Raw genomic sequence first — 14,384 nt, 5'->3', positions numbered from 1 at the left:
TCTCTGTCTAAGAGATGTGAGTGAATGAGCTTGATCTACTGAGCCCATGGATTTCCACTCTCTGGATGTGCAGAGGGCCCTACAGAATTTGAGAGCAGCCAATCAGGCATCTGTCATGCTGCTTCAAGGTGCCCTGGTTTAGGAGGAATTCAGTCTTCTGAATCTCCTCTTTTTCCTCTTCCAAAGCCCACATACTGCAATTCATGAACTCCCTCAATGTACTGCTTGGTAGGGATGCAGGGTGCAGCCACATCCAGAGGAGATGGAGGTATGCACTTCTTCCCTTTTCCTGCTTCCTTAAATTAGCTGGTTCAGACTTTCAAAGGCAGCAGTCACTGACCAGTGCCATGTGGCCAAGAGGAATTACTAAAGCTTCCATTCTCTTTTATCTCCAGTGTGTGATCTGATGTCCACAGCAGAAGTAAGGCAGATCGACCTCCTGGCCTGCTGCATCAGCTGGCAAGGGCAGCTGTGTCCAGCACAAGAAGTCAGCAGAGGATGTAATCCAAACCGACAGTCAAAGGGCTAGTTATTTTACAGGAAATTGTTCCCACTTGCCTAGACCCAAATCTGCTTGCAAATGTCTTTGTAGCCTGACAGTACCTGGGGAAGGTGTCCCACTGGCACTGTACAGCAGCCAAAAAGCCAGATGCACTCACAAAATCCCATTACTATGCTTGGCTGGGGAATGCTTGTCAAGGTCAGGCTGACTACACCATGCGACAGCCACCCTGAGGTTTCCTTGGACCCTCTTCCTTGGGCCTTGCCTGGGAAGAGCCACTCCAAGAGGTGCCTACGGCTGCTGACCTGCCACTTCCGCAGAAAAGTGGGCTGAAATGCTCCAGCTGTCTAAGGACTTGGATAGCGTCCTGGCTGTGCCCCAGCATTTACTTCCTAATGATATGCAAGACAGTGACTAACATCATGTCCCCACTGTGCTGTGGGATGCTTGAGCAGGTCTGTCTGGGCTGCAGCGGATACCTCTGTGCCAGGGTAGTAGGTTGGACTGACGGAGGGGGAGCTGTAGGCTCCCTGTACTGAGCTTAGTGACCCCTGCCGCTCTCTCTCTGTCCCAGATGATGCTCACTTTGCGGAGTGCCACCCCTTTGTGCTCATTTAGCCCAAAACTGGTGCCAGAGCTGAACCAGGAACCCACCTCACAGTAGATGTTAATTCCCCCACATCAAACCTTGCAGCTGCTAAATGATATGCCAAGCTGCAGCTCTTAACGCTGGGGCAGACATGGGCAGTTTGAGGGAGAGGAAACCTGATCCTCCCCAAGAGCAGCACTGGCCTTGTGAGTCCTGCAGGCAGAGATGCTCTGACAGCATCTCCCTTCCAGCTCCCTGTGCTCGCGGCGTGCCAAACTGCTCTCCTCCTGCACAGATGCCAAATCAGCACCCGCCACCTCCACCAGTCCACCTTGTGTGGTGGAGTGGCTAGATGTGGTCCTGGCAGGGGTAGAGCCATGCTGGTCAGGTCAGCTCCCCAGCCAGAGCTCTGCCCCTCAGCCGCAGTGCCGGTGAGCCCAGCTGAAGCATCCTTGCACGCACTGCCGAGGTGCATCTGTCTGGGGTCCATGTGGGGGGCTGCTGTGGCCCTGGCCCCCTGCGAAAGCCCTGCTGGTAAGACGGCCTGGCGCAGGATGCTGCAGTCAGCTCCCGGGTCTGGATTTTGTCTGACTGTAATCAGGAGATATAACCCAATTTCCAATAACGGGAGAGCTTCAGACACATTAGAGAAACAAGCGCCTGCAGTATTTCAGTCTAACGAAGGGAATAAATACAGGAAAGATTATATAAAATGATCTAATGTGTGAAATAATCTAATAGCTATACGTAATTTCCATTCATATACAGTAGTTACAGAATAAAAGCAAATGTGGACAGCCAGCAGGGCATTTAAATAAAATAATTTAGAATGCAGTAGGTTAATAACAAAAAAAAAATAGTATCCATGCCTATAAATTAGTTGGAAATGCCAAAGAAGCTAATAAAGTATCAAAATAGTAATTTTGTAATTGACATAAAAAGGAGAGAAATGGGTTTCTGCATGCCTGCAAATTAATATAGATTGCTGAAATTTGGCATGTATTTGACTTATTTGCTTTTTAAGATGTTAATGAAATGTTGAGACAAAGGGCCTGTTTCTATGCAGCTATTTTTTTCAATAGAAAGCATTTGTTTTTTTTTTTTAAAAAAAGTTTTGGATTTAAAACTGGGGAGAGCATAAGAAAGCAGAAGGAAATTCTGACGTTTGCCAAACTAGCTCATTTTAGTATACTTGAAACAAAATATTTCGTTTGATATTTCTAACATGTATTTTTGACTTGTCATTTTCTAAAGGCACCACTCATAAAATTGACCTACATTTTTTAAAAAAAGAGAAATAAATATTTTCTTCTGTAACAAAGGAAAGGGACAGAAGGAGATAATTGGAAGACAAAACAACACGTTATTCTGAAGTGAATGAAACATTTCAGATTAATACAAAGTGAAAGCCTCACTGAAAAACTTGCAAAAAAAAAGATCTGCTGTATTTGTGCAGTAATAGATGCTTGGCTATGAAACTGTAAAATGAAGTATTTCTCACATTGTACTCTGCGGCACATTAAATCTAAATTATACAAGGATCCCAGATATGCAGAACACTTAAGCATGTGCTTAACTTTGCGCTCATGAGTGGTGACATTAAAGTCAATGGGCTATTATTCACATGATTGAAGTTAAATGCTTTTTTGAGCTTGCAGCTTTTGCACAACAAATATCTGCTTTGGAGAAGTCTAGGAAAAATGAAGAGTGGGTATATATGTCAGCTAGAAATTTTCCAAGGAGACCAAAAGTGGAAGTCAGTCTTGTACCTTGTAAGGTCTCTAAGGGGAAGATTGTCTTGGGGGCAGTACAAATCTTCCACGAGATTGTGCATTTACTACCAACAGACATTTGTGATACTTTCACACATTTCTCCATGATGGAAGGGAAGTTTTATGTGGTGGTGTCCAAAAGCAGAAAATATGCAGTCCTTTCAACAACAGTATGATTTTTATTTTCAGGAGACCTTTGTGGAGATATGAGTTAGCTAGATGGAAGTAAGACCGTGCCACTTCGCTTCCAACTCGGTCCTCTTATGATAAGTCAGAACCTTTTTAAAATGTGTAAAGTCCGATGCACCTTCCAGAGCACTTCTCAGGGGGGACATCTTCCTGTAAATAAGTTGAACTGTGTTCAGTCTTCTGTTTAAATATGACCTTTATATATAACCTTAGTGGTACCAACTAGTGCTTAATATAACAAACATTGGTTCATAGTGAAGTGTAGAAAATTCAGAGCTCTGATAGTCTGAAATTTTATGCCTTAAAGTCTGATGATTTCTCTGCACATCTTTGTAAATCATCAGATACTATAGTATCAGTTACAAGCACTATAGAGTGCAGTATATATCTGTGCAATTCCATATTTTGCTAAAGTCTTCATACTAATAAATAGCTATTAAAATAGCTACAGCATATTGTATATTAGTAACAGATCTTTCTAACTGGTGACTTACATTTATTGGGTACGTAAATGTGATCTCAGCTGATTTTTTACGTTTGTAGAGGTGTACATTTGTCGTAGATGTAGTCATTCTAGGCTCTTTGGATTGGCACAATTTTTATGCTTTCTGAGATCCTTGGAACAAACCTCTCTGCCTGTGTGCTAAAAAGTGATTCAGTAGTTTTAAGCCTATAAATGTTTAAAGTCAGTGGATTTTCAAGCATGCTTTTTCTCCCCCTGCTTCAGTCCTACTTTCTTTGTCGTTCTCCCTGTTTTTTTGAAGCTTAGCACTGCGTAGTGCAGGGTGGCGAGGAGGCTGCGATATGCTTTAGCCTTGACTCAGTCTCTCAGGATTCTCTCTTTTCTGTTGATCTGGAGGGATTTAATGGCAGTAAAAACTGGTAATGGGACTCTTCAGGATTAGTGCCAGTTAAAATGCAGTTTAGTTAGGAACTTAAGCAGTTAAGATACAAGGAGAGGGATAGTTAGAGTCAGACTGCAGGTTTAATTCATCCTTGCTGGGCTTTGCTGGTGGCACTGATGGGAGTCACTGGATGAGGGATGTCAGCTACGGAGCCGTGGCACCGTCCTTAGCCTGAAGCTTTTGCTTCCCTCTGCCACACCATCCTGGCCTTTCCCAGGCCTCAGCCACCACTGGCTCTTCCTTTTCATCTTCTTTTTAACAGTATCTTGGAGCTAACCCGTTGGGGGATCTGGACAAATTTAGTTGCTTCTGTGCTAACTGTTTGGCAGTCTGGAAAAAGCTGTCTTCGGATAGTTACGTAAGGAAGGAGGGGGAGGGGGGGAGCAAAGGATTGTCCTGCTTCTCGCAGTATAAGTCAGCGGAGAGGGAAGCAATGAATATTTTTATTTATTATTTATACAGTACCATAAATGTACTTAGCACTCCGCAGTCAAATAAAAGACAATGGCCCTGCCACCAGCATTTGGCAGCCTGAGAGATGAGAGCTGGCCTCCTTCATCTGAATGATCAGGCCTGAATTGCTGATGGGGAGGGGATGGGAGGATGAGATCTACAGGATTAAAGCAAAATACAACAGCACATAGATATACTTGATACATCTTTGGCAGATTATATCTTCCCAGGCATTTTTACTTCACCTGGTGGAAAGGAGCCCTGCTTCTCCCAGGCCTTTGATTATTCAAAGTCAAACTTCCCCTGAGTCTTGGTGGCCCAGCAAGCTTGCTTGCTTCAGGTGTACCTGCTCCAGTGCCCCAGGGCTCACAAGGAAGGGATATGATTTTCCTTCCTCTGCTGTCACGCGCTTGCAGATGGGAGGCAGAAAGTTGAAGAAAGGCATTATTTGGGATGGCCCACCTGCCCTCCCTCAACAGCCCCGCTTTTTGCTTTGCCTCCCTGCCTACAGAGGTGCTTAAAGAAATTGCGCTAGCGTGATGATTAGGCTTTTCTAATTACTTGGATGAGAATTCTGGCCCCAGTGAAGTCTTTGGGAGGTTTGCAAGCCTGGCGCAGGGTTTCACCTTACTGCCCAGTGGTTGGTACCCACATACAAGGTGCTGAAGCAGGTTCACTACTATGAGTGCTCAGAAGATAGAAGGCTCTGACCTGCCTTTCTTAGTGAAAATGGATGAAAACCAGAATTGCTTCACCACCAAACTACATCCTCTGAACTTCTCAGTGTGTTTCACAATTTGTTAACCAGCTGTCTCATGTGCAATCAAAGCAGATTTCCAACTCTTCTGTAGTGAGCTGCCACCTCTCCTCTCAAGGTCTTTTTCATCAGTTAATTTTCTCCCTCTAAATGAACATCTACACTTGTAATGATATTAACATGAGTGTACTAACTGGCATCTTTCTGCCTTTCTAATTTCTTTTTTTTGTGCTTGCCTGGGGTTATTCAGTAGGTGCCTTTGCCCCCATTGTGTTTAGCTTCCAAGGAAGCTGACTTCCAAGGATGGAATATAGGGCTTGATTTGATATTGGGAAAAACAGATGATCTCTGTCCTCTACATACATGCAAGCAAAAGTTAAATGTATTGTAGCTAAGATACTGTAGCCCACTTAATTGCAACAGATATGACTGTGCTCATCTGATACCACACCTACTAATACTAGGGCTGTTCAAGGAGCTTTTGTCTCTGACTGGTGAAGCTCAGTGATTCCACTACAGATGTTGCTCTCTGGTCAAGCTTGAGGGAAACCTAACAGTGTGACTGACTTCAAGCCTATAGCCTGTGAAATGTGTCCTGAGGAAGTTTTAAAGCCTTATTGTTACATTTTGGGTGGAGAGACTGCACAGAATCTGCATAATGCTCACACACTTGGCAGACACAGAAGGCACTTGGTTTGTTGCTGGTGAGTGGACTCTCATGTCCACATGTGATGGTCTGATCTTGGAGGGGCCCCGCAGGCCTGGTGTATCCGTAATGCCTGGGTCAGTAGAAAGGCAGCGTGGTCCCAAAATGCACATGTAGGTCTGGCTATGAAAGACACGGAACCTCTGAGATGCCATCTGTTTGGGGCAACACTGCACTGCCCAAGGTTTTTAGTCTTTTGCTCTGTGTAGAAGCAGCACAGAGCAGGTCTGCACATAGCAATCCAGCGTGCAAAGAGGCTGCACAGTCCTACTGTGTGCATTGCTCTGGCAATAACTGCATGTGATGGTGACTTCTTCCACCAATTGGATCCCTGCTTTCATCTCAGTTGTTTTACAAGGGCAACTATTTTTAAAGTTGCTATATTTGAACTCTTTTCTTTTGCTTTCACCTGCTCCTCCTCACCTCTGCATTGTCCCTAGGTTGCTCTGTTCCCTTTCCTGACCCACACGTGTCCCTATTTCACCACCAGACATTCACAGGTATTTTTCTTCTTGCTTGTGGGTCTGACCCACCCTACACCTTCCTTTAAAAGTGACTTTAAGCTAATTCTTTGCCAACTTTGCTGCAGTCAGCTGCACTAACTGATAACTCCTGTCTCAGACTTATCTAGAGGAATTCATGGGTGAAAGCACTATGCAAAGCAAGAACAGAGAATTTGAAACATCACTGGGTATTGAATAATAAGATAAACCACAAAGTCAAAGTCTGTGGGAGCACAAGATATTTTTATGCCCTCCCAAAACAGACTTATATTGGATTTGATGCTGTTCATTCCTTTTTTCTTTTTTTTTTTTTGTTTGTTTATAAATCAAGACGTATTGTTTGACTTGTAAAGACAAGGAACTGGGTTTTTACCACTGCAGTCTTAGGACTGGTTTCTGTGGCTGGGTGCAACAATTAGGAAGAGTTGATGTGGTGACTGGATTCTGAGCTGTGAGGAGTCTCAGCTGCTGCTGAGGAGGTGGAGGGTGATACTGTGAGGGAAGGCAGATGAAGAGAGGAAATCAGAGCTAGGGTAAAAGGAGGATCTGAAAACTTGTATTCACTTAGAAATGGCTGTGAGTTCCACCCTGGGAGTAAAAAATGTCTCAAATGCCAAAACTACATGACTGTGCAGAGGAGAGAGATGCTTTAGGAATGAAGCTTGAGAAATAGCTGTACAAGAGATTAATGAGTACTAGAGGAATGAGCAGCACAGATTCTTTAGTCTGCTCTCCTTACAGATTATTGTGCCAGTGCCACGATTTAGGTTTGCGGTATGATTTTCTGCCTATGGTGTTGGGCTGGCACACTCCTAGCTTGGATGCTATTGTAGCAATGGAATAGTGCCCTGCACTAACATACCAATAGAGCAGGCTCCATGCTGGGAATTAGCAGAGCACTTGCTCTACTGGGACAGGTGATGGGGCACAGTTGTGTGGATCTGCCTATGTGAATAATCAAGCTGGATAAAGAAAAGAATACAGTAAGAGCCCTAAAGATGGTGCTGGCAGTGATAATTGACATTCCAGAAACAAACAGGTCACCACTTGAATGCAGATGAGGATGGAGTTACAGCTTTGAATAACTTGTAAGGTGCAGATGACAAGACTAAAGGGCAGAGGGAGAAGGATGTAACATAGAGAGGCACTGAGGAGAGTCATAATGAGCATTAACTTTCACTAGCAATGCTTTTATTGTCTTGCTGCGAGCTTTTTTAGTGTAATATTCTCTCAGCGTCTTGGGGTCCTGATCTTGGTACAGTGAAGGTGGACAGCATGTCTGCCAACCAGAGGAAAGTCAAGGAAAGACCTATTGGATACAGCCAAAGGATAGCAGCGAGCATGGTTGCCAGTCTAGATAATACAGCTTTCAAAGAAAGGCTGAGGAAACCGAGCCTCTTTAGCCCCAGTGCAAGAATATGGAGAAGAAACAGCTCAACAGTCTTGTAAAACATAAAATGCACCTTCAGAGAAGACACTATTCTGATTTCCCTGTCCATAGTGAAGATAACAGAAAATATTGTAGGTGAATTGCAGCAGGAAGGCTTTAGTGCAGACACTTGAAAGAACTTTCCAATAGGAAAGCCTTGGCGTAGGTTGTACAGGGAATGGGGAAGTCTCCAGCACCAGCCATCTTCCACAGCAGGCTGAATAAAGAGCTGTCAGGAATGGTGATGTCTAGTAGAGACCCACTAGAGATACAGTAGCAGAGCAGACCTCTTCTCAAGGCCAGATCCAGATTTGTGATTCTGTGGCATTGTTCATGGTGCAGCCTGGGGACAAAATTGACATTTTTGGGGGATATCAAAAGGACGAGCCTCCTCTCTTTGATAGTAATCCATTAGCTGTGAAGGAGTTCATTTCCTGGCTGAAACAGAGGATACAGAACCAAGACAGCTAGGGCAAGACATATTGCTGCAGACATGTGTAGTCTATCAAGACTTCAGTGTAGGCATAGAGCTACCTAGGAGTTAGACCTGAAAATCACTGACCTCCTCTTTAGTTTTTAACAAGTTCTGGATGAAGCTCCTGTGCAAACAGCCTGACTGGACAATGAAGAAAGATGCAAGCTGATGGCAGTGACAAGCAGCTGAACCTGAGCAAGAAGGGACAATCAAGGATGTTTGGGCAATGCAGAGAGTTTGTGCTAAAATTAAGCACTCGAGCAGGAACTTTGCTTTTCTAGCCTCATGTCACTAAATCTTACGTTGCAGCTCGCTAATAAATGCCATCCTTTTCAGAGATATTTGGCCTGTGCCACAACAGATATCTGCTGGTTGTACAGCTGCCAAAAGAGCAAGCAAACTGCTGCTTATAGGTGCCTGTGCAAAAGGTTGTGACTGATGCCCTGAAGGGCAAGTTCAAGAGAGTGGTGGGCACTTCGGGCTGCCTGCTACCCACAGCACCTGGCTCCCTGTACTTTTGGTGGGAGAAGTCCTGAGGGCTAAGTGGTCCAGTGGATAGATTCAGCTGTGCAAATGTGGATGTCTACAGCCAATTTAGGTGCACTGGAGTATCCAAAATACCCTCAGATGGCTGGCAAATCTGACACAGGGGCTATGAGTGACCTGCTCTGAGGGTGAAGTTCCCTGGGGCATCTTAACGTGGCACTTAACACTCAGGCAAATGAACTGAACCCAGAGTATCTAACATCGGCTGAAGCTCTTTTGGAGTTGCAAGTAACAGAGGAGCTAAACCTGGAGACCTTATTTTGGTGGGTCAAAGCTGTGGAACTTCCTGTGGCAGAAAATGTAAACTGAGGGTCTGGGCCTTACAAAGTAAAAGGAGCCCTCTTAGAGAAGCTGTGTAAAGGTAAAGCACTGCACATGTACACACACACACACTCACACCAAGTTTTGCCAGCTCATTATGTTATCCAGCAGGAGATTATTTTTTTTTTCTAAAGCAGTATAAAAGTAGATCGACTGATAAAAAAGAACCTTTTTGTTGTGAGAGCTTGCTGAGTTTGGGAAACTGCTTTCAATGCTATTGGCAAACACTTTACAGTGTAAACAGGGCCTACATCAGGCGGATAAATAAGTGCAGATGTGCTTTTCTGTAGGAACCATTTGGTGATAGACAATATATTGAAAAAAAATTTCTCATCAAATTAATTGTGGCCAATTAGACATAACCCCTTCCCCTCATCCCTGAATCCCCTCCAATTGCAGCTGCCTGAATGGAAAGAGCTCCTATCACCTGTTTCATTATGCAGATTGATATTCAAACATCTGAGAACAATGCTGCTTTCTGCACGGCATGGCTCCAAATTGCTAATGAAACAGCTCTGCCAGACAAGTCACTTAAACCCGCTCTTGCTGCTGCTGCCGACAGCTCTCATGACGAGTTGCAGGGGGGAGTGGGAAAGGGGCTCTCCATTCTGAATGTGCTAATAGCCCCCAGCCTGTGTGTTTATCACTCTCCAGAGCAGGAAGATTTCTGCTCTCTGACTCTGAGAGGTTGCTTTCCGAAAGCCGTGGTCTGATTTGGACTTAATGCTTCTTGATTTCGGTTTGTGGAGTGAGGGATTGAAGAGGTGGGCAGCCGCTGGGCTTTGAACACAGGCCTCTCATGTCCCAAAGCCACCCCAGCCCTTCAGGCACACCTGCTGTCTGCTTTCCACCCCCTTCTCTGGCATCCACCTCCCACTCTCATTTGATGTGAAGCTGGCTCCATAAAGGATTTCTCCTGTGGGCAAAAGTATCTCACATCACCTTGGGTACAAGGGGAGCATCTCACAACTGAGGCCCCATGGTCAGAGAGCGGGAGGCTGCAGGGGAGGCTACCCCACTGCCTGGGGCTCTTTGGGTGCAAAGCTGCACCCGAGTCCTGTGGCTTTCCTCCCAGGCAGTCATCCCTTGAGGTAGGTAGAGCTGGGCAGCAGAATAGGGTTCCTGGTGCAGGGAAGTGTGGGGTGGGACTCCTACAAGTGCAGACCCTGTACAGCCTTGTTTGCTGCTCCCTGTGACTCTGTGGCTGGGTTTGCTCAGCAACCGGTGCAGTAGCTTATCTTCCTCTCATCTGTTATTGCCCCATTTTTTTTGCCAGAGCCTCACAGGGCTCCTCTTTGCAAATGCCTGGGATAGAATAGTTATGACTTAAGGCTCTGACAGGAGAAATATTTTCATGAAATGGTGGGAGAGTTCTCCCATTAATCTGAATTCTTACCCTTTCTGTCAATATCTGTGGTTAATTCTTTTGTCGATATTTACTGACACATTGAGATTAACTTTGCACAGGCTACCTCCATATAATGACCCCTGCACTGTGCCTCAGCTCCTGTCTCATCTCTCTCAGACTCCTTCTAGATCAGCCTGCCTAAGTGCCCTTCCTCCCTGGGCCTTACATTTCTTATCCAGGCCCACTCTCCCAGCCCTTGGGAGAAGCCAAACAGCAGCTTTCCTTACTGAGCTCTTTGACAACAGTGCCAATTAACTTTCCTCCTTATGGATCTTCTCCAGTTCCTCCACACATATTCCTCCACCAGGTTGCCAAGAGAGGACACACTCCTTCCCCATCTGTCTTGTGTATTTTCTGGGAAGGCTTGTATGTCCTCTTGCTCCTTCAGTATGAGCTGTGTGGGGCAGAAGTGAGCTCAGAAAGATGCAGCAGTTTTTGGCTCTGGAGAGCTATTTGCAGATCCCTTCATTCCTGGATTGAGCTATGCCCACCTACTGCCGAGCAGCAAATGTGGATTTTTCAGCTGCCATTTCCTGCCAAGAAGCTGCATGCACGTATCACTATTACTTCTCAAATGTGGAGAAGCTAGCTGCTTAACTCTGGCTCCATGGACATTCAAGCCAAGGACCTCTGGTGTGGGTCCCATGCAGACCCTTTCAGACTGTTTCCTGTCTCGTCATCCACCAGGCTATGATTGAAGTGTGTGTCCATGTGGGTATGTGGACAATAATTTGCATTTGCAGATCTGTTCTGAATGAGGCATAAGCAGGGGTTAAGGGATGATGAGTGAATATGCAGTATATGGTCTTGTAGAAGCCATCAACCTGGCTTCCTTCTCTAGAAACATGCTTTTCCAGTTGCCAAAAGCAGTAATTTATTTCAAAATGAATGTTTTCATTTATCTATTGATTACTCAGAAGGTTAAAAATGAAATATACAGCCTTTCACCTCTGACTGCTAAGATGGGCCTGCGAACACAGAGGGGACAAAGAGTAGCTCAGAGGTGGGATCATTTCCTTTATCACAGCCCCGCCGGACTCCATAATACTTCTTACTCCAGTTCATAGACACAGTGATGGAAGTAGACAAAATTAGAGACTGTATCACTGGGAATGGAGGGTGGAGGTGTAAAATGGACATTGGTTGGGGCCTTTTTTTCTCTTAAGACTCTTTGGGTCCGGAAAGAGGCTTTCATAGCCGTTGCCCCTCCAAAGAGCATGCTGAAGCTGAGGTGACAGCAATGTTTGTCAGGCCTGTCTGCTGCTCTGCTGACTTTACTCTGTTGGAGGGCTCTTGTGAGGCTGGAGGGTGCCCCATCTGCCCTCAGGGCTGAGTTCTGAAACCTCTGGGGAAGCAAGTTGCTCACTTTGCAAACTCCTGTTTTGGCATGTCAGGGAAGAGACTGTGTTCCTTTGCCTCTTGTATGGCAGTGCCCTTCTTTTGATGGGTCCCCTAAGCTACTGCTATAATCAGCTTGGTAAAAAAGAATAACTTCAGCATCCTGCAGTGATTTTTCTCCCATCAAAGTTTGCTTTCATTACAGGTTTCGATAGCTATGAGTCTGTCTTCATCCCTAGGGGGTGTGACAAGGTTCTAAGAGCCACCTTACTGTTTTATGTCACATGAAACTTCCTTTTTGGTGATGTGCAAGCCTGTGTTTCAAAAAACAGCCCTGATATTTTCTATTGGCTTAAAGCGGTAGGACATGTGTTCTCTCTCACACACTCCTGTGTGCACATTCAAGTCACCCCATCTCACCATCCAAACTGGAGAGATGACTCCTTGCACAGCCAGATGAGTTGACTGGTACACAGAAACAGGTGATGTGAACGGTGCATTCATCTACCCACACACACAGCTTCTGGTTGGCCTTATTGCTGAGATGTTGTGAATGAGATTTCCACTCAGAAGTTGTGAATGCTTTAGTGTCTGTGGCCTCCTCAGCTGAGTTGACCAAGTTCCAAGCTAGCTTTGAGCAGAACTCAAAAACAAGGCTCATCTGCATGTTTTTTAAGCTACAGCTATAGTCCACAGCCACATTTCCACTATAGAAGGTGGCAGTACATGATTGTATGCATTCACATACCAGGTGAACTGTTGCTGTTAAATGGGTTTGGTCTGACTGTTAGCATGTTCTTAGTGTGCTTCTCAGGATCATCCAAATACACAGCCACAACTGGGAGTCAAGAATTAGCACCAGGGAAGCTACTGCTTGATATATCAAGAGAGGAGGGGACTTCCCTCCATCTAACCTACCTTTGGAGGTTTTTCTTTACTGCTTATTCAGTTCCTGGCTTACAATTCTGTGCTTCTTCCCATCTGCTAGTTCTAGAGGTTTTAAGCAATCTTGATAATTGACAATCTAAATTTTACTGCTCATAAAACCCCAGAGAGCATTGATTATAACTTGAGTTAAGCAAGTAGTATATAAAATCTCACAGCCTTGCGGCCGTAGGGGAATGTTATGATGAATGCATTTCTTGGGAGCAGCAAGAGGTTTGGAGTATTCTGCCAGCTCTGTTCTGGGCATCAAATGTTACTAGTGACTTGCAGCCACTAATAGCATTTCATTTGGGACATTTGCCCAAAAGTATGAAAGCTGATCATTTGTTTAGTGAAGTGGATGTGAGATGTTCTGAGAGACATCTCTCCTCATTAATTACTTTTCTACTTCAGTCAGAATCAGGAAGCGCAAAGGTATCCACAGAGCTTGAAAATATACTTCCTAGAAACTAAATGACGCTTTGTGGATAAAATGCACATAGATTTTATTGTGTTCCGAAGCCACTGTTACCTTTTCCCTTTCATTTTTCCTTTTTTCTTTTATCTAACATCCTTTTAATCTTTGATCACTGACTACTCTCTGTGCTTAATCCAGAGTGGACAAAAAGACTGGGTTTCTCAGATTCACTTATTGGTTCTTAGGCACTATCAGGAGATGTTTGTGTTTGAAAACAATGAAATAAAGTATCTTCTCAATAATGTTTTCTACATAATAATAAAATAGAATCAGACCTACCTTCCGAGGAGAGTGTATTTCCCATTCAGATGACTGCTTCTTGCCGAAAGATTGTGAGAAATGTTCTTTTTCTGTCTCTCCAGTTCCAGAAACCCAATGACTTCTCGCCTCCTTTCCGCTTTGGGACGGTTCCCAATGGCAGCACAGAAAGGAACATTCGCAACAACTACCCTGAAATGCACAGCTACATGGTGAAGTTCAATCAGAGGGGGGTGGATGATGCACTGTTCTCGCTGAAGACTGGGTGAGGCTTTCTTCTTCCGTGCTTACTCACCACAGAAACCTGACTTCTTTGCCTGCTTGTCTGGAATTTTTTTTGTGGAGTTTGGAAAATTAACCTTTATTATCTTTATTATCTTTAGCAAGACCACACACAGTACGGGAGAATAATTCTGTGGTTGTCTTACCTAGGCTTTTCTATTGACAACTGTATAAGAGTTTCTGGTTTTGCTCTGTTTATAAGACTATTTGAAAAAAAAAAAAAAAGACAGTCTTCTGTATCCTTGTGTATGGTAGCCTCGTGTATATTAGTCTCAAAGATGTTGCTTCATCAAGATTTCATGCTGATGAGTCCTTATGCATACACAGGAAAAGCTCATAGACCTCTGTGGGGAAAGTTTTTTTTCAGAGCATTTATATTGTCATCTGGAAATTCCTTTGTTTTCCCTCCTTCTGTGTATAAAAGATTATGTTAATCAGGAAGCTGACACATTCCTTGTCAAACTAATCCCACCCAAGTGTATCACTAGCTAATACAGTGTAATGGAAGGTGTACTTGAAGCAAATAGTTTGGAAGTAGCCCTTCTCTCT

The 14,384-nt window shown here is 44.4% G+C and overlaps 1 protein-coding gene across 1 annotated transcript in view; it reads left to right on the top strand.

The window, feature by feature from the left end:
- Window positions 1-14,384, top strand: part of GRIN2B (glutamate ionotropic receptor NMDA type subunit 2B) — a 205,278-nt gene that overhangs the window by 183,419 nt on the left and 7,475 nt on the right. The window contains exon 10 of the mRNA XM_086740101.1: window positions 13,658-13,818. Coding sequence (XP_086596227.1) covers window positions 13,658-13,818 — 161 coding nt within the window. The remainder of the gene's footprint in view (window positions 1-13,657; window positions 13,819-14,384) is intronic.

This window comes from Chlamydotis macqueenii, chromosome 1, assembly GCF_036417535.1.
Source record: "Chlamydotis macqueenii isolate bChlMac1 chromosome 1, bChlMac1.mat, whole genome shotgun sequence".
Taxonomy (NCBI): domain Eukaryota; kingdom Metazoa; phylum Chordata; class Aves; order Otidiformes; family Otididae; genus Chlamydotis; species Chlamydotis macqueenii.
Note: the sequence above shows the minus strand (reverse complement) of the source record. Positions and strands in the feature narration are given on the sequence as shown.